At 58.2% G+C, this 19,045-nt stretch overlaps 1 protein-coding gene across 2 annotated transcripts in view; it reads left to right on the forward strand.

Annotated features, from left to right (window-relative positions):
* Positions 1-8,072: 8,072 nt before the first annotated feature.
* The window catches only part of STX1A (syntaxin 1A), an 89,957-nt gene continuing 78,984 nt past the window's right edge, over positions 8,073-19,045 (forward strand). For both annotated transcript variants that reach the window (XR_008745739.1, XM_055795507.1), the window contains exon 1: positions 8,073-8,174. Coding sequence is in view for 1 of the 2 variants with exons in the window: in XM_055795507.1 (XP_055651482.1) it covers positions 8,145-8,174 (30 nt within the window). In the remaining variant the exon portion in view is untranslated. The remainder of the gene's footprint in view (positions 8,175-19,045) is intronic.

The following is a 19,045-nucleotide window of genomic DNA, read 5'->3' on the forward strand; positions in this document are numbered from 1 at the left end:
TGTGGGTGGGTGGGAAAGGTGGATCTCCTGTGACTTCATCTGGCCTTAGAAAACCAGAAAGGTCAGGCTGGATATCAAGACCTAGTCCACTGCTTTCCTTCAAACATCACCTTGATGTAATCAAAGCCTGAGACATGTTTTTTCACCTGTTCTTTACATGAAGATGGAGTTGACCGATTGTCCCTTCTAGATGTTGGTGGGGGGGGGGTTTTGGTGGTTTTTTTCAGGATTTTTTTTTTTTCTGTAGCCAATTTTCTTGTACAGAGCAATCAATGGTGGCAGCTTGTGCATGAGCTGAGCAAAGCCTGTTGTCAGGCTGCTGTTGGAGGCGTGAGGAGGAGGGAGCGTGTGATTCCTGCCAGGTGGTTATTGTTTCTTTGGGGGGTTCCTGTCCCACGCTGCCAGTGCCTGTGACATCTTTTTTTCTGCTGCTGGTCTCCTCGTGAGTGCTGTGGTGCTCTCTTACAGCTCTGGAGATGCCATCAGGAGCCTGAGAGATCAGACGAGCTGTAAGCCCAAGTGAATGGCCATTCTTCTTGCTGCTGGAAACACCGAGCCCAGCCTACTTCTCAACGCTCTGCTTGCGATGTCCAACACTTTCCAATGCAGTTGTGCTGGCAAGGTCACCCGTCGGTCACCTCCCCTTCTCATCTTTTCCCCTCCCTTTCCCAGTTTGACTTTTTCTTCTCTCTGTGCATGTCACACACAGACCTCTGTATGTGTATAGATCTGTGTGTTTCTTCCTTTCTGTAGTTTAAACCCTGGGTGTAGTTTTGACCCTGCTCCCTCTTTGCACCCAGCCATGCCCCTTGCCCCTCCCGAGCAGCCCACAGCCTCTCTGTTCCCTTGCACCCCCCGGTGCCATCCCCACCCCCCTGGGGCTCCTGGCCTAGCTGGGCACCCTGCCCTGGGCAGAAGCACCCTGAGGACAGTGCCAGGTGTGCAGAACAGCTGGGTGGCATGGACGCAGCATGCCCTACCAACCTGGGCTGGCCGGAGCAGCAGCCTGGGGAGAAACCCCTCGTCCACAGAGCACAGCTCTTCCCTTCCTTGCATAACAGCCTTTCTGGGTGCCCTGCCTCAGCCTCTACAGATCACAGCAGTTTCCCTTCCCTCCGACTGTAATCTCCCTTGTCTGCTGGCGTCACCCACTCCTGCAGGGCTCAGCTGGGCTCTGGCCCCACAGGCAGCATGGAGGCAGGAGTCGTGTCCTCAGAAAAGCGATGGCAAAGCATCCTCCTGTCACTTGGGCACGTGAGAATGCAGGCAATGTCAGCTTTTCAAAAGCAACTTTTAATGACTGTTGGCATGGAGACAAGTGTTTGGAGTAATCGCTTTTGGCATCATCTCTGCTCCCCTAGCACAGGGAGAGGGAACCTACAGCTTGTCAGCTGGATCCGCTTGTGACTATGGTCATATGTGCCTTTCCCTGCACTGCTCCTCCTCTCCCCAGCGTCTCCGCATCGGCACAGGCACACACCAGCAGCAGGGTGCGGGGGTGAGGTTCCCTGTGCAGGGAGGGGGTTAGAGCGGCCCCATCTTAATTAGCTCATCCCTGCCATGCCTCTGAGATCCCATCTCTCTGTGCCATGAGACTTGGCCTCTGTTCTTGGCACTGAGGAAGACTCCCTGGCTTCCTCAGCACTGCTGTGCTTAGTGGCTCCAGTCTTTGCACCCCCTGAACAGCTTTCCAGTCTACTCCTTGACATATTACTTCTGCAGCTGCTCCAGGATCTCTGTCCCATGCCTCCACAGAGAACAGTGTCCCTGAAGTGGCAGCGGTGGCTGCAAAATGCACAAATGGCTTCAGGTGGTCTCTGAGCCACAGCCAAGCTGAGCCTCGCAGCCCCTGCTCCCGTGTCGCGTGGCGCCTGGCTGAGCTCTTCTGCTGTCAGCCTCACTCAGGGACAAGGGGCTGCTTTTCTCTGCATTTCTGGTGGGGATTAATTCTGCACCCCTTTGTTGTGCATGTCTCAGCGCTTCCTTCCATCAGCAGTCACAGTTCCCTCTCTCCCAATGGAGGCGAGTCCTCAGGAACAGCAGGATCAATCTTAGATCAGCCACAGACTTCACCAGCCATCCTCCTGCAGCCTCCACTCAAAATACCTTTGTAGTTTTTCATGCGCAAGTGGAGCATGTGTGACTCCTCTGGTTTCTGTGCTGCATTTTCAGTTACTGTCAGCTGCCTGACTCACCTGAAAGCTCAAAGATACATTAATGGCTGCAGACGCAGGTGCTGTTCAAGTGAAGTGTGTCTCTGACTTTTTTTTTTTTTTTTTTTGGCAGTTCCTGTTGCTTGTAGCACATACGCAGAGCTCTCTGAGCCTCCTCCACTTAGTCCCTGCATCTCCAGGGCTCTTGAGGAGCTGGTCTCCCCACTGCCACATCTCAGTCCTTGGGGTTGGAGGCTGCTGTGTCTGCTGTCTCATTTCTTGCCACACACCAGCGCTTCTGCAGCCCCCCCAGTGCCCTGTACAAGACCAGTGGGTGGCACCTGGCACTGGAGGGAGGGTGTGTGGGTGGTGGTGGGCTGGAAGGGAGAGGGGACCTGCAGTCTTCATTGGAGGTGGGATTCTGTTGGGACCGGGAATGGGAAGGGCTGTCATGTAACTGACAAGGAAGTTTGAGAAGTGGGAATGCTGGCTTCCGTGGTAGTCTGTGGAGCTTGGGAGAGGAGGAAAATGTTTATGTGGGAGCCGTTTGATGGGACCTAGCTAAAAAGGGTACTTCAGATGAAGGTGGTCCTGCTTGATGGCTGGCACGGAGGAAGGTGCTGACCTGTCTTGCTAGCAGGGGTCCCGGCTCTGGCAGCCTGATGTTCATGCTGGAGGTCTGCCCAGCACGCTGAGCAACGGCAATGTGGAGGGAGCTGAGCCATGGGGCCTCAAGGACACAGGCGGGACGGCCTGTTCAGCATTAGCTGTAGCAGGGGAAAGGGTGCTCCCGTGTGACAAACGGACAAAAGCACTGCCAGACCTATCCACAGTCTCAGCTGGGACAGCCAGAGCGTGGTGTCCTGGCTCTGGTGAGAAGCAAGGATGGAGAGCTGGGTCTGGAAGGCTTCATCCTCACCTGCCTTGGGGAAGGGTGAGTGTGGAGAGTGTGGGGCACGTGGGGCCTCCAAGGAACAGCCTCTTCCCTGGCAGGAGGCAAAGAGGTTTTTGGGGACATGGAGGCAGAAACAGGGAGGTGAAACCTCATGGTGGGCAGTGGAGAGCTGAGCTGCCACGATGTGGGAGGACAACAAACATGGGCTTTTCCTTGCTGTATTTTGATGGCTTTGCCTGTCCCTCCACAGGTGAGACCATCCCTGGAATTAGGGTGATTTGCAGCACCAAGGTCTTCTGTGCCCCCAGCATGGGGCTGTGGGTGAAGTGAGCCCCTGCCCTAACAAGCCGCAGTAAGTGCAGCACAAACAGGATGAACGCTGCAGCAGCTGGCTGGTGCCAGGTAGCCAGTATAGCTGTGCCCAACACAAGCTCCACCAGCGAGACCCCTCCATGCTGTGAGACCCTGCGCCTGCACTCCCAGCTGTGGTGTCCATGGTTGTCCCTTGATATCAGACCTCTTGAAAGGCACCTAGATGGAGGTGGCCCAAAGGTGGACCCAGATGCTGTTTCCCTTCTTATTGTGGGAGGAGCTGATTTTCAAGCTAATGTGTCTCTGTGATGGGAGCAGGAGCTTCAAACCCTCTGGGAGGAAAACTGGCCCCTTCCCCTGCAGGAACAATTGACCCAGATGGTCCCAGCTCTCCACAGAAGCCAGCGGGCAGCAGCACACTGAAGAACACCGGTCTTGTCTCAGAGTGATCGGGGCCCATGTCTGCGTGGGGCAGGTGAGCAGAGCTGCCTGGGGAGGGTAGGAGGTGGCTCCTGGATGTGTCGGGCTCGGTGGGCCAGTGAAAAACCACCAGCAGCATGTGGCAGGGGCATGGCAGCATGTGCTGTGCCAAGAGTTGCCCCTGGGGATCCTGAGAGTGGCTGGAGAAGGTGCTGAGGCCAAAACACCAAGGTGCTGGCACCAGGCATGATTTCAGCTGGTCTGCACCCACTGCTGTGGCTCCTGGATGGGAGGGTGGCTTGTGTGTGCAAGTGTGGGCTCGGGGGCTGAGTTAGCGGTGCTGTTCAGGGGGAGCTGGTGGCAGGAGAGACAACTCCTTGTGTCTGCCCAGCCTCCCCTGGAGGAGGAGACAGAGAAGACAATAGAGCAGGGAGAAGGTGTGCTCCCAACCTGGGCTTGGAGGGGGCTTATAGGGGCGATGGCAGAGGGAGTGACATTGCTTTTGGAAATGTATAGTTTCTTGTCACCTGAGTAAATTAAGTCCCGTTCCTGGCAATGGGAACTCTTCCCTTGTGTGGGATGTGGTGGGAATGGTGGGATGTGTATTAAAGCTCCTCTGCCCACCTGCAAAGGAGCTCGGAGAGACACTGGTGGGAGGGGGAGCCCAAATAACACCTGGCCAGGGCCCTGCCAGGAGCCACCAACCCATGTGAGGCCCCTGGGCAGCACAGAGGGACAAGGGGGGTGGAAACCTAAATTAGGGACCTGGGAAGGGATGCCCTGTCTGTGCCTCTCCCGGCACAGCCTTGGCCCCAGGGCCCCGGTGTGCAGGCACTTGCTGGGCTTGGGGGGTTACACTGGGGGCAGATGGTAGGTCTGCCTGGGGGCACGGGGGACGTTTCAGGATGCAGGAAAAGAGCACTTGGGGTTTGCACAGGACTTGTTATGGGATGTTTAAGATAGGAAGTGAAGGTGGGGAAAGTGGGGGGATCTGGGTGATTCAAGAACACGCATGGGAAAGCAGACAGGCAAGGGGACAGGGCTGCATGTGACCATGTGCCGGTCAGTACACTCATGGGGCCGTGCCCAGCGCCTGGAGATCAGCGCAGGCTGACTTGCTTATTGAGCTCCATCTCTCATCCTGCCCTGGGCGAGGGCTCTGCATCCCATGTGCATGTGTGTGTGGGGGGTGCACCAACTAGAGTCAGACCATGGCTCGGAGGGGTGTGTGTCAGCCCAGCTGCTGGAGGGCTCCACACTGTGCCTATGCATATGTATGTGTGTGTATATATATATATATATATATATGTATATGTTCCCCAGGGAAGGGAACAGGACAAGGCTGTTGGTGCTTTCTGTGCGTCTGTCAGTGCTGACCAGTGTGGCCAGCGCTGTGTGTGTGTGTCTGTGTGTTGCGTGTGTGTCTCCCGTCCCCTGGGATGGAGGGACAGAGGGGATGAAGCTGTGTGTGGGACTGGGAGCTCCTCCAGGCAGGCTGAGCTGGCTGTCCTGACGCAGACCCCCGCTGGTACAATGGACACCTGCCGTGTTCCCTTCCTGGACATAAATGCCAACTTCCTGAAGTAATCACTGTCCCTCTGGCATCAAGTCCTGCCTAGCGCCTGTCTGGCTCTCTCCTGACCGTGGTACTTGTGTCACGCCTCTGCTGGGCTGCCAAAGAGGCAATGAATCCGAATTCGCAGTGCCAGGCTGGGCAAAGCCCTCCTGCCTACACCTCAGTGTAGCAGCAGGCGGGACACAGCCAGAGCATCCCTTGAAACGTGGCCAGCGTCATGCACCATGCAAGATCCCCCATAGCCCTCGCTGTGGGGGGCTGGCCAGGCTCCTGCTCTGCCCGAGGGGTCCCCATCTCTCCTGTTTGGCCTTGTGTCTGCTCCCAGGAGCCACCAGTCCATGTGGATCCCACTGGTGCAAGGCTGGGGGAGCACAGAGAGACAAGGGAGGTGGGGACTGAAACTGGGGGCTCAGAGGAAAGGACCCTGTCGGGGCCACTCCTGGCACAGCCTCAGCCCCAGGGCCCTGGTGTGGAGGCGCCTGCGGGGGGTGGGTGGGGGGTGGGATTTCTGCTTGGGGGCACGGGACACGGTTTGGGATGTGGGAGTCGCACAGGACTTGTTATGGGCCGTTTAAGAGAGGAAGTGAAGGGCGGGGGGGAAAGGGCGGGGGCTGGGTGTTTCGGGGGAGCCTGGCACAACCCGGGTGCTGTCCCCGCGGGGCTCCGCAGTGCTGGTTGCGCTCCCGAAGGAGTGGGAAAAGTGTCGGTACCCGCACGGTGCCGGGCTGTCCCGCACGGGGGGGGGCGGTGGGTCCGACCCCCGCAGGTCCCGCCGCGGCCGCCAGGGGACGCCACTCCCTGCGCCGAGCGGGTGCGGGGGCACCGTCGGGGCCAGCCGGGCGGTGCGGGGCCGCGGCCCCCGGTCAACGCTTCCCCGGCGCGGGGCCGGGGCCGGGGCGCACCCGATCGTGCTGCCCGGGGGGCTGCGCACCCGGCTGGCGCTGGGCACCGCGGGCCATGCCGTGCCGTGCCGCGCTGGGCTGGGCTGCCCGGGCTGCAGCAGCAGGAACAAGCGGCGCCGTGTGCCCTGAGGCGCTGCCAGCCGCAGCCAGGGCCCCCGCCCGCCCTTGTCCGTGGGGCTCAGGGGGACATGTCCCCTGCGAAGGGAGGGCGGAGGATGCAGCTTGAGCGCAGCATCTCCCAGCCTGGGCATCCTCCCGGCCACAGCTGGCTGCTCCCCAGGGAGACCTGCGCACCCCCGCAGCCAGCCCCAGCGCCCGCACGTGGGGCCGGGGCACACGGAGGGCTCAGGGCGCTGGGGGGCGCTGGGGACACCGCACGCCCGTCCCGGAGCTGAGGGCAGCAGAGCGGAAGGCGGGGGGGAGGTCTGCTGGGAAGAGCTGCTAGAACTCACCAACCCCACGTTTATCCGTGGTGGAGGTGGTGCAGCACCATGAGGGGAGCCCTACTGTGCCCCTAAAGCCTGGACTCATCCTGCATCTGTGTCGCTGCCCCGCACATCGGAAGCCCCGGGTCAGCCCGTGTCTGGCAGGCTCCCAAGAAATCTCTGAGCATCTCCTCCAGCATGTGGCATCTCCCAGTTCACTAGTGCTCCTTGATTTCATAGCCCACAGCAATCTGCTTGGCAAACGACCTCTTGCCGTTTTCATCCTCTGAAATCAGTCAGGGTCCCATGGATATTTAATCCAGGCATCTTATTTTTTCTATAGAAACATATAAAGCTGAGCAGGGTTTGCTCAGGCCATTTGTCCCTGATGTGCTGGTCTGGTTCCGGGGATTACCTGCTCAGTGCATGAACCTGGAAGACCATGGGGTCTTTGTCAAGACACTGAGTTTTGATGGCTGGATGTTTTGCAGGGAACAGGAGCAGGGTTTTGCTGGGACATTTGTCCTTGACTCCCACCTGGCTGGTTTAGGACACCGAAGTCTGTTCCCAGGCTGAGCCACCCCCTGCACTGGTGCCTCTGGAGCTTCTCCCTGGCACAGGAGCACTGGGAGGACACCTGAGCCTCTGCATGGGCGCACCCCAGGGATGCTGGACACGTCCAGAGCTGCTGAAGCTGTGGCCAGTGGCCCTGAGGCTGGCCCAGCTGGCCCCAGGGCAGCCCCAGAACGTGCAGGAACCCGTGGACACAGGCTGTGGGAAATCCCCTTTCTGCTCTGTTCCTGGGAAAGGTGGGGAGGGCATAGGGGTGTCTCCCAACAACCCCAAGGGTGGACCCTCCCACCACCCCCCCACCTGTCCCTGGGCCGGGGGTCAGTGTGAGCCCCTCCCGCTGGTGCCCCCAGACCTGCCGGCTCCCCAGCCCCGGTGCTGCTGCTGCCCCCCAGGGTGTCCCTGCGGCTGGGGCTGCCGCAATGTCCCGCGGGTGTGACGCCCTAGGTGAGCCCCCAGCCGACCCCCTAGGCGAGCCCCAGCTGTGACCTCCCCTCCATGTCATTCCCAGGTGTGACCTCCTCCTGTAGCCCCCCCAGATGTGATTCCCCCTAGGTGTGACCCCCACGTGTGAGACCTCACGTATCCCCCAGCGTGCTCCCCCCGGTGACACCCACCACTTTGACCTCCCCCTCAGCTGTGTCTTCCCCCCGTTCGGTGCCCCCCCCGGTGGTAAGACCCCATGTGCCACCCCCGCCTTTGTCACCCCAAGATGCGTCCCCTCCGGTACCCCCCTCGGGCGATGCCCTCCCCTAGCTCACCCCTCGGGCCCCGGCCCGGCAGGACCCCCCGAGCCCCCCCCCCCCCTCCAACCGCTCTGCCCGGCTGCGCGCATGTGCCGCGCTCGCCCCTCCCCGCGGCGGCCGGAGACAGCGGCGGCGGCCGGGCAGGATGAAGGACCGGACCGGGGAGCTGCGCGCCGTGAGTGGGGGGCGCCGGCGGCGGGGGGGGAGGCGGGGGGCGGGCAGCGGCTCTGCCCGTGCTCGGGGCCCGGCCTGCACCTTCGTGGACCCGCCCGGGCCGGGGGCCTCCGTGCCAGGCTGAGCGGGGGGTGCAGCACTCGCGGGGGCGTCGGGGCGGGATGGGGGTCCCCCGGGCTGTGACCACCCCCCACCCCCGCCCTCGCAGCGGGCCGCTTCGGTTCCCCCCCGCCCCGGCGCCGGGCGGGCGCTGCCTCAGGGGACTCCATTTTCCCCGGTACCGGGCGACCGGCTGCCCGGGGGGCCGGACCGGCTGAAAGCGATCGCAGCTGGGGCGGGGGGGCGTAATAAATGTTTGTTTTTATCCGGAGCAGCGAGGGCAGCGCCCGGCAGGGATGCTGCGGGCGGGGGACGAGCGGCGGGCCCAGGCCGTGCCGTGCCGCCTCCCGCCCCGCTCTGCACCCGTTTTGCTTTTTCATCCTCCTGGCTCTGCTGATGTCATCTGGCCTGGGGACAGCCCGGGGCCGCGCAGCCCTTCGGGTGCCGCCTGCCCGCGGGGCCGCTGCCCCCCCGCCGCCCCGGCCCGGTGCTGCCGCTGCGACCGGCCGCCTGGGGCCAGGGGGTCCGAGCGGGGCGGGGGGTCCGAGAGGGGCGGGGGGCAGCATCTGTAGCAGCAGCCAGTCCCAGGGAGCCCGCCGGGCCCGGTGCCCCCGGGCCGCTGCCTCGCCGGTGGGGCTGCGGCAGCCCCTCGGGGACCCCCGCGGGTCGCGGGGCCCTGGCTGGCGGAGAGCTGCGCCGTGCCGTGCCGGGTCCCCGCGCTGCCCCTGGGCCCCCCTCCCGCCGTGGGGTGGGGGCGTTTCAGCTCGCGGCGAGGGTCCGGGCTCCGCAGCGTGCGCTGCGGGGGGTGCCCGGCGGGGGAGAGCCTGAAATGCCGGGGTGCTGCTCTTCGTGCCATCACACCAGCGACTGCTTTGCTGCTTTTCCTTATTATTATTATTTTAATTCCTTTGCGATTGGGTCTGCCGAGCCGCCCGGGGGGCGAGCAGGGGTCCAGCCGTGCTGCCTGTGCTGCCTCGCGGGGGAGGGGTGACCTGCAGGAAGTGGAGGGGGCGACCCAGGCGTGGAGCAGGGCTAGCGGGGGCGGGTGGGAGCTGGCCGGACCCCGCAGGGACCGCACCGGGATCCACCAGTTTGGCTCGGTCTGGAAAACGCCAGGCCGGAGCTGGGGGGATGCCAGCAAGGGGCCGAGGGGTGGCTGTCGATGCTGGAGGAGGAAGGGACTATATAAAGAACAACGGCACCCACCCCCCACCCAGCCGGAGCGCCTGGAAAGCACCCAAACAGGGGGCTCTTTCACCACCAACAGTGCTGTGAAATGGGATTGGAAAATAGGCTTTTTAATAATAATAGTAAAAACCAGCCCCATGAATGTCCTCTTGGCAGCCGGTGCTGGCTGAGAAGCGATGCTGTAGAGTGTTTGAAAATGTCTCCGTTCCTTGAAATATGTCTTAAGAAAAAAAATGTGTTTTCGTCTCGTTCCTGCTGATGATCCTTATTCATCAGCCTAATGCCAAAGGGTGCAGCATCCTCCCCGGGGCTCCCCGCTGCATCTGGGAAGCCCTGGGGATAGAGGTCTGGTTTGGAGCATCCAGATGCCGTGGAGCTGAGCAGGTGCCCACACTGGCAGTGCTGCGGGGAGTGGGGCAGCGCGTGTGGGAAACGTGGATTTACAGCCTCGGTGGTGGCAGTCACCCGGGAGGAGTGAGATGCTGCAGTGGATGGGGTATAGGGAGTGTTTGGGCTTGTTTCTGTGCTGCCAGTAGCCAGCCTTATTAACAGCCTGGGCCAGTTTCTTCCCATTTTAATACGGTGTGGAAATTCTGCCAGGGGTGATAAAAAAGAAGAATTAAAAAAACCCAAAAAACCCAAAACCCTGGCGTTATTGGAGCTGAGGCAGGGATGCAGGGCTTTCACTGCGGTGCAGAACAGGAGCTTCATGTCTTAATGGGGTTTTTAAGATGGTACTTGAAATTCAAAATGCTAATCCTGTCTCTTTTTCTGAACCTTCCTGCTCTGGTCATGTTCAAACTCACTTGAGCTTATCTAGTGCCCCGGGGGTGGCACTGCTCCCCCCCCCCCCCCCCCCCCAGCCTGCTCTGAACCAGGGGCAGGAAATTTTGCTTACAGCTGAAAAATGTCCTCTTGTGGAGGCAGAGCAGCCGAGAGCTGGCTGTGAAGAATGCCCAGAACAAGACCTGCAGAGCTTTGTCCTCAGCTGCTCATGGGTAGGTGCCATAGGTAGCACTTCCTGCCCATCTGAAGCAGGTCCCCTTCCCCAAAACCCCCCAAAGCAGCCCCTCCTTCTGTGGCTGTCCCTCTGCAGTGTTGGTGACAGAGCAGCGACGGGAAAAAATGTACCTGAAAAATAATTTATTTTGCTTTTGGGACGGTCTCTAAGCTGTTTCTCCCTGTGCTCTAGGCACCCAAAATGTCTTTATCTAGGCTCTGCTTGTGTTTTGTCATCCAGAGCTTGAGGAGAGCTGGTGCTGAGGGTGCTGCATTATGAAGAGCCGTCGCTGGAGGAAGAGCCTGAAAGTCTAGTCAGTGGGCAAGGGCTCTGCTGTCCCGGCTGAGCGGGGTGCCATGGCTGGGGTGCTGCGGGGCCAGGACGAGATGGTGTATATGTGCAGGACTGCGAGGGTCCCACGCTGCACCATCCAGCCTGGGAGATGACACCTCAGTTTGGGTGAGATGTTAGGATTTCCAGGGTGTGAGACAGGTCCAAATGGTAAAACAATTATGAATGTGAATGATGTTTTGAGAGATATGGGGAGGAGGTGAGGGAGATGTGCAAGTGTCACAGCATCACAGAGTGGTTTGGGTTGGAAGGGACCTTCAGAGACCACCCGGTCCAACCCCCCTGCTGTGGGCAGGGCCCCCCCCCCCCCCAGCCCAGGCTGCTCCCAGCCCCGTCCCACCTGGCCCTGAGCCCTGCCAGGGATGGGGCACCCACAGCCGCTCTGGGCAGCCTGTGCCCGTGTCACCACCCCCGCGGTGCAACATTCCTTCCCTCTGTCCAGCCTAACCCCACCGTCATTCAGTTCAAAGCCGCTGCCTTGTGCTGGGGACCCCAGAGCTGGAGCAGCGCTGCGGGGGGCTGTGAGGAGAGCGGAGCAGAGGGGGAGCATCCCCTCCCTTGAGCTGCTGGTGATGCAGCCCAGGAGGTGCTTGGCTTTCTGGGCTGCAAGCGCACGTTGCTGGCTGATGTCCCACTTGTCATTGGTATTGCCCCCAGCCCTTCTTCTCAGGGCTGCTTTTCGTCCCTCCCTCCCTCCATGCCTCCTCCAGTCTGTGCAGATACTGGGGATTGCCCTGACCCAGGTGCAGGACGTTGCACTTGGCCTGGTTGAACTTCATGATGTTTGTGGACCCACTGCTCCAGCCTGTCCAGGACCCCCTGGATGCTGTCCCTTCCGTCCAGCACGTTGAATGCACCAGTCAGCTTGGTGTCACCTGCAAACTTGCTGAGGGTGCACTTTTGTTCCCACGGTCTGGGTTGTTGGTGAAGCTGTTGAGCATGCCATGAAGGGACATCTGGCAGCCCCTGGTCCCAGATGTTTCCAGCAAGACTCAATTCCCTGCACTTGCTCCCCGTTGCTGAAGCAATGAGAGGATGTTGAGGCACTGCAGGCTGCTGTGAATTACCTGCCTGGGCCAGGAGAGAGGAGTTTGAGCGGGTACAGGGGCTGGAGGTGTGCAGTGGGCTGGTGTCTGGGTGGACACAGATGGTTCAGGTCAGGGTTGCTGTTGCTGGTGTAATGGTGTTACCGGCCATTAGGAAGCATGTGGCTGGGTGATTTTGGGAGGATCGGACTCTGCTGTCAACATTTCTGCCAGTTAGCAGAATTTCCAATAGTTACCCATTTCTGGTAACTGCAGCAGTCGCTGGGCTCTAATTGGGCTGGGAAGGACCATTTATTGGTTGACACATCCTCTCCCTGTTCCCTACTAGACAGCCCTTGCCTGATGTTTTAGCTTGGAATTATGCAATGGAAATGTTCCTTGAGATGCTAGGGTGGACACTGCCCAAATCGTGGATTCAGGCTCTGTGGGGAGAGGTTTGGCAAGGCCACCACACTTGTGGGACAGCGTCCAAGCCTGGCAGGTTTCAGTGCTGGCAGAAGCTCCCCCGGTGTGAGAAAGACCTTCTCCAGATGGGTGACAGGAGAAGGACAGTTTGGTCTGGAGGTCCCCATTTATCCCCCAGCACAGGTCTTATGTGGTGGGACCGATCATCTGTCTAAGACTGGGTGGCTGCAGAGGTGCTCATAAGACTGAAGCCTCAACGGTTGCTTGCAACAAAGCAAGTGTACAGAGTGATGGTCACGTTTCTGGTGACCTTCCCAGGGGTCTAAAGGCTTGCCTCACTCAAATGCATGTTAACTGAGAATAATCCCACCAGGGTTTGAAGAGTTGCTGTCTAGCCAGAACTCTTTGAAGAGTTCATATCTAGCTTTTGTTTCTCATCAAACCTGGTTCTTGGGTAAGGAGCTGTTTCCCAATGCACACAAATGGGAGAGGCATGGGTGCAAAACCAGACCCGCTTCTGCACGTCTCCAGTTTGCAGAAATGGTCAGAATGGTTTTGCGGGGCCCTTTCCCCTTATGCCTGTCGCTGCTCTCCAACAGCCATTTCCAGGCGCTTTCTCCAGCCGCGTCCCTGTGTTTGTGCCGTGCCATCGGCTTCCCCAGCCGCCTGAAATCCCCTGCTCCTGCCTGTCTGCCACGTCCCTGCTGCCAGCGCTGCCTCCTGCCCGTGGGAGTTGTGGGGAGGTGTCAGTTAAAAATAAAAGGAGAGAGTAAGTGAGGTCAGCTCCAGGTCCAGCTCGTGGATCCACCCTCCTGTGTCCTGCGGCAGCTGCATCTGCAACGCGGCTCCCCAGGACTTGCAGCCAGACCTTGCTCCATCCCTTCTCGTTAATAATCCTGTGCAGCTCCCACTGATGATTTCTCTCTCAAGGACACAAATGTGAAGTTGACCAAAGTTGATGTTTACAGCAGGACTTGGGTCTCGTTGGTCTCCATCTGAGTAGTGGGGCTTTTCCGGAGCCACCCCCAATGCAAAAGTCCCCGCTGACCCCAGAGATAGATAGGTTTGCTTATTTAAATGCTGTCTTCCTTTCCTTTTTTAACCCTCTTGGTTTCCGGGCGTGCTTTCGAGCTCTTCTATTCAACCAAAAGGGTCATGTAAATAATTCAGCTTCACTTCTTCCCTTGCCTATCAGAGAGCCGGGGCTGTCACGTGGCAGGTGACAGCTGGTGGCTCTGTATTGCGTGTCCGCAGCCCGCACAGCTGCCGGGTCTGGCTGCAGTCAGTGGGGTGGGCAGTGATGCCAAAAAGCTGATTTTCGGGGGGCTGGAAGGAGCAAAGCTGCTGGGAAGGCTGTGCAGCAGGGCCGCCCTTGGGCTCTGCCTGGCCCCACTGCCTCGCTGCCCTGTGGGTGCATCTCGGCCCGGAGGCTGCTTCGCCTCCTCCCTCCCGTCACAGACAGTAGGAGGGGGTGAGACGTGGCTCATTCCTTGCTCCTTGGGGTCTGCTGGGCCTGTCAGCCAGGCAGAAGGTAATGGAGGTGGTGAGGGTGAGCCTGCAGTGCCTGCCTTGCACGCTCCCTGTCTCAACGCTTTGCCCCCCGGCAGCTGCGGTCCCTCTGTGGCAGGTCCCGGCACACAGCGCACACCCACCCAAGCAGGGCAAGCCAAAGGAAGCTTAAAATTGGGAAGGCTCTCTGATGTGCTTTGAACACGGTGGGATGCAAAGCCCAGCCTCTGGCTTGGCCCTGGATGGTGTTTCATGCCCTCACTCTGGGAGAAGACTGGGGTCTGCACCCTGCGGGGGGGTGGCCTGTTGGATGGGGGGCTCAGCCCCCTCCGGCACCAGCCTCAGAGCGGGTCGCTGAGCACTGGGGTCCCTTGGTGTCTGCTGGAGATGTCAAGGTCTGGTGTGGTGGGGGCTTGGTGGTGCCACTGAAGTCAACCTGAATGCAGAAGTACCGTTTGCCTCCTGACACCCAGTGCGGTGCCGTGGACATCGAGGAGCAATGAGACGTTGCATTTGGAAGCCGCGAATGCTGGCTGCGCACTGGGTATCTAAAAGGGCTCCAGCCAAAGGGGTTTAGACTAGTGCCTGTTGTTTTAATTGCAAGTGTCTGTGTCTTTGTGCAAGCTGCTCAGAAGCTATACAAATGTTTGTTTTGCTATGTATCTCCCTGTTAACAAGATTTCTCAGGAAATATGCAAAATTATCACTACAGGCAGAACATGTACAGTAAGGCTCATTAAGCTAAGTACTGTGATAAATTGCTACTTCCAGAAAATTATGTATATTAGCAGAAAGGAGGAGAGTGAGCCCAAGTGGAAGATGTGGGAAGACAGAGTGTGCAGTCACATCCTGGCTGTGGGTGGCTGGCGGGTGACCTGAGCAAACCCACGGCAGGGGACAGCTTAATGTCCTTGGACCATGGCATCCGCAGGATTAGCTTAGAGGAGATGCATGGGGAGGGGAAGGCAAGCAGAGAAGAATGATGTGGGAAACAGAAACAGAGCGATGCTGTGTCAGGACCAGGAAAGGTATAAAGCCAAGGGGACAGTCTTAGAAAAAACATAAAACGAGGCAACTCTGGAAGCACAAGGATTACAGAGTTTTGCTGAGCTGGAGGAGGGGAGAGAGGGCAGGGGTGATGTGCCACAGGCTGTCTGCGTCTCAGCCTTCCACGGACAGCAGCAGGACTGGTGTCTGAAATGTGGGTGCTGCCTTGCCCCCCCAAACGGAGGAGCAGACCGACAGCTGTGAGCAGAGGACAGGTTGTGGTGTGTCATGGACTCAGAGTGGTTTGGGTTGGAAGGGACCTTCAGAGACCACCTGGTCCAACCCCCCTGCCATGGCAGGGCCCCCTCCCCCCAGCCCAGGCTGCTCCCAGCCCCGTCCCACCTGGCCCTGACCCCTGCCAGGGATGGGGCACCCACAGCCGCTCTGGGCAGCCTGTGCCCGTGTCACCACCCGTGTGGTGCAACATTCCTTCCCTCTGTCCAGCCTAACCCCACCGTCATTCAGTTCAAAGCCGCTGCCTTGTGCTGGGGACCCCAGAGCTGGAGCAGCGCTGCGGGGGGCTGTGAGGAGAGCGGAGCAGAGGGGGAGCATCCCCTCCCTTGAGCTGCTGGTGATGCTGCTGGGGACGCAGCCTGTATGTCTTTTAGCCTGTTGTAGCGAAGTTGCTTGTTGCTGCTGCCATTGGAGAGCTGTTGCAGGACCACAGTCATGGAATCGTTGAATGGTTTGCATTGGAAAGGACCTTCAAAGATCATCTAGTCCAACCCCACTGCCGTGGGCAGGCACATTTTCCACTAGATCAGCTCCTGACTGGGTAGAAAAATTCCAGATCTCCTGCCCAAAATTATCTGTGTGTGTTTGTTCTTAGACCAGTGTTCTCCTGCTGATGGATGAGGTTCCTCCTCCCTGCTGCTGCTCCTCTGGTGTCCGCTGGCAGCTTAGCACTCACCGTCGGGTGCAGGGGACAAGCCTGGGCTGCACTTTGCCAACATCTGCTGCAAGATGGGGCTGAGCTTTCTGTTATTAGTGTGGTATTTCATTTTCTAGTGGATGCTTACGGACCTGGGTTTCTTTTCATGGGAGCTAACTAAAAAATAATTAAAAGTAAAATCTTCTGCCCGCGTTGTCGCGCGAGTTCTCAGCAGCTCGCTGCCAGCCGTGGCTGCTTCCTGCCACACAGCACTTCTGCTGTGGTGTCTGCTGCAGGTTTTCTGGTGGTGTCTTCCTTTCTCTGTCATTGCATTCAGATCTTCCATCAAGTCCTGTCAGTCTTTGGGTTTGTGGTTTATGAAACGACTGTTTGTTTTGGTTTTGCAGAAGACATTTGCCTTCTGGTGGGCCTGGTGTCTCACCTCGGTGGTGAGGTTCCTTTATGTGACCTAGGCAAGAACACCAAAGAAATGTCATCCCCGTGTTTGAGCAGTCATGACTATTTGAGCAACCTGGTCTAGTGGGAGATGTCCCTGCCTGTGGCAGGGGTCTTGGACTGGAGGATCTTTGAAGGTCCCTTCCAAACCGACATGTTCCCTGAGTGTCTGTCTGTAGGCAGTGCAGTCTGACATGAAGGATAACCATTTTACTGACTGCCTTGATTTTCATGTACTTGTAACACGGGCCAGTGGGAGCTGCAGTGCCACCTGCGTCACTTCCTCTGCCTGAGGCTTTCCTTCTCTTTTCACTAGCAGCTTCCCAGTACAGACCTCATGGTCACTGGTGAGCATCACCAGGGTTTGTTGTTGATCACAGAGCACTCAGACACCCAAAGCATGGTGGTGATCCTGGCAGAAACCTCTCCACTTGCTGACCCTGGTGAATATGCAGCGGGATGGAGAGGAGAGATGAGTGCCGTGGCTGCATGTGCTTCTGCTGCGCGTGTGAAGCTCTGGTCCACACAATAAGCATAACGAGGATGATGCCACTGTCAGAAGGATGTTAAGAAATTAATTTCAGATAAATTAGGTTTGTCTACTGTTTTTCACCCAAATTATTCTTTAGCCACGATTGCAAATTTGTAAAGTATTGACTGTAAAGTATCGATGCCTTTCGGGTAGATCATAGTACTGTCCTTGTTCTAGAGCCGCAGGATGAGGTCCGTGAGCTCAGCTTTTTGCCCACTGCAGTATGGTGGCACCTCTGCCACCTCTGACATTTGTTCTTAGTCGTTAAGTGGATTTTTACATGCTTGCCTCTAAAACAGAGCTTGAGAGTTGACCATGGCTCTGATAAAAAGGTTGGGCTTTGTGCCAAAGGCCAGTATCGTAATTCTGCAGTGATGGAAACCAACACCTAAGGACAAAACTCTCGGAAATCTTGCTCTCCCTTGCACCACTACTGTTGGAAATTAGAAACGCCTACTGACTCATGTGGATTTCATGCTAAAGTCATTGTGCCTTGAACCTTTGTTCATCAAGAAGTTGTTAGTGGGAAGTATGGGCTGGGTTTGGTGAATATTGGAGTTGGACATAGCTGAGTTGAGGCCTGTGTGCTATAAAATATGCAGTTTATTCTGCTGCATAGCTGTACTATATATATAGTCTACAAAAAATGCTAGGACTGAGGCTGTAGGTAATTCAAGCCGTGGTCTCAGGTGGTTCAGCTCCCCAGGGTTCTCATAGGGGCTGATCCTCTGGCTGTCCTCATCCTCAGCCTTGACACCACCTTCCTGAAAACCCTCTGGAGCAGGACTTTGGCCTCTGGGCTCCTGAGGAAAGACTTGGTTTGGTTGCTGCAAAATGCTCACGCAAGCCCTGAGGTGTGAAGGATCAAAGGAGACTCCCAGGATGAGGGTGGTGATAGTTGGCTGGGTAGGAGACCCATGGGTGCTTTGGACCTTGCTCGTGTGAAGCTTCAGCAGCAGAGCCACAGCGAGCTGCTCTTCTGCTGCCGAGCATCGCAGTGCTGGGCTGGGGTGTTTCCAGGGATCTGGGCATCTGTGTGCTTTAATACGTGTCCTGTAGGCTTTTTAAGATGGCAGAGAAGAGATCACAGCGCAGTTTGCTGCTGAGTTATTCTGACCTCGTCCTTCTCGGTAGTGTGTGCAGCTGCCTGCCGGAGCCGTGGGAAGGACCTGCCGCAGGAGCCCTGATGTGCTGATGGCAATACCCTGGCTCGTGGATTTGGACAGGGGAAACAGGGCGACTGGTGTTGGACCATGTGCCACTCCATGTGGGGACGAAGTCCTGGCCGTGACGCGCTGCTACTCAGAGAGCATCCCCCCACAGAGCAGCCTTGTGTTGTGCGTCCCATGAGGTGCTTTGGTTTTGGTGCAGAAAGGTGGGTCATTTTGTAAGGAGAGCCAAGCCCAGATGGCTGAAATTTCTCAGGCTGGGTAGGTCAGTGTGTGTGTGGTCCAGTAAATAAAAAACCCAACAGATTCAGCCTGGAAGAGAGGTCCGCAAGCAGCATCCTGCACCAATTAGAGCTGAAGCCTTTTTTTTGCTTAACTTAATGGTCCCTGAAAGGGGGGGTAGCAGCTGTCGTGGCTTTTTCCTTTTGTTGTGCTTTTGTGAAGCTTTCCTTATCTCTGGTGGGGATGGGAGGCAGCAGGACGGCTCAGCCCTGAGTGGAGGCAGGGCTGGGGCTCTGCCTGCTGCCTGTTCGTGCACGCGGGCCAGGGATGGCCACCGGCAGGGCTCGGTGGAGGGATGTCAGGGGGTCAGCACAGTCCCCTGGGATGCAGAAGTGCCCAGCGGCAGCCGGGCACGTTGCTCCTGTGCTCTGGTATGGCTCTGCTGCCTGTACCAGCGCCGCAGATGCATCTGAACATGGTCAAATTAATCTGCAACGCTAACAGAAGAGGGCAGGAGCTAAAGCCTGCGTGTAGCTACTGCTGAGATAATAGCGACCTCATTGTGCCTGGCTGCAGCTTGCCCTGCCTGCTGCCTCTTGCTTTTCAGGGGAGAACAGGCTTCCAGTCCTTTTGGTTAGTTTGTGCTCTTCTGCCATCTTCCAGCAAGTGCCTGCGGAGGGAACGGGGCTGGTTTAAACCAAAGGGATGAAATCTGCTTTGTAATGAGTTTATTAGTGGCGTCCTTGTTGCAAAACTCGCAGAGCTAGGATGCTCTGGGGTTCTGGACCATCTTCCCATCCACTGCTCTGCTTTGCAGCTCGGCTCTGCCTCAGCCTCCTCTTGGCATTTTGGCCCTTGTTGAGGGGCACCTTTAACCCTGTGAGGTGAACACTGAATCCTTTAACGCTGAAGGAGCTCTGGCAGACCTGCCCTCCCCATCCCACTCCCTGCACTCAGCAGCACTGGGAGGCATCGGT

The sequence above is a fragment of the Falco peregrinus genome, chromosome 2 (assembly GCF_023634155.1).
Source record: "Falco peregrinus isolate bFalPer1 chromosome 2, bFalPer1.pri, whole genome shotgun sequence".
Taxonomy (NCBI): domain Eukaryota; kingdom Metazoa; phylum Chordata; class Aves; order Falconiformes; family Falconidae; genus Falco; species Falco peregrinus.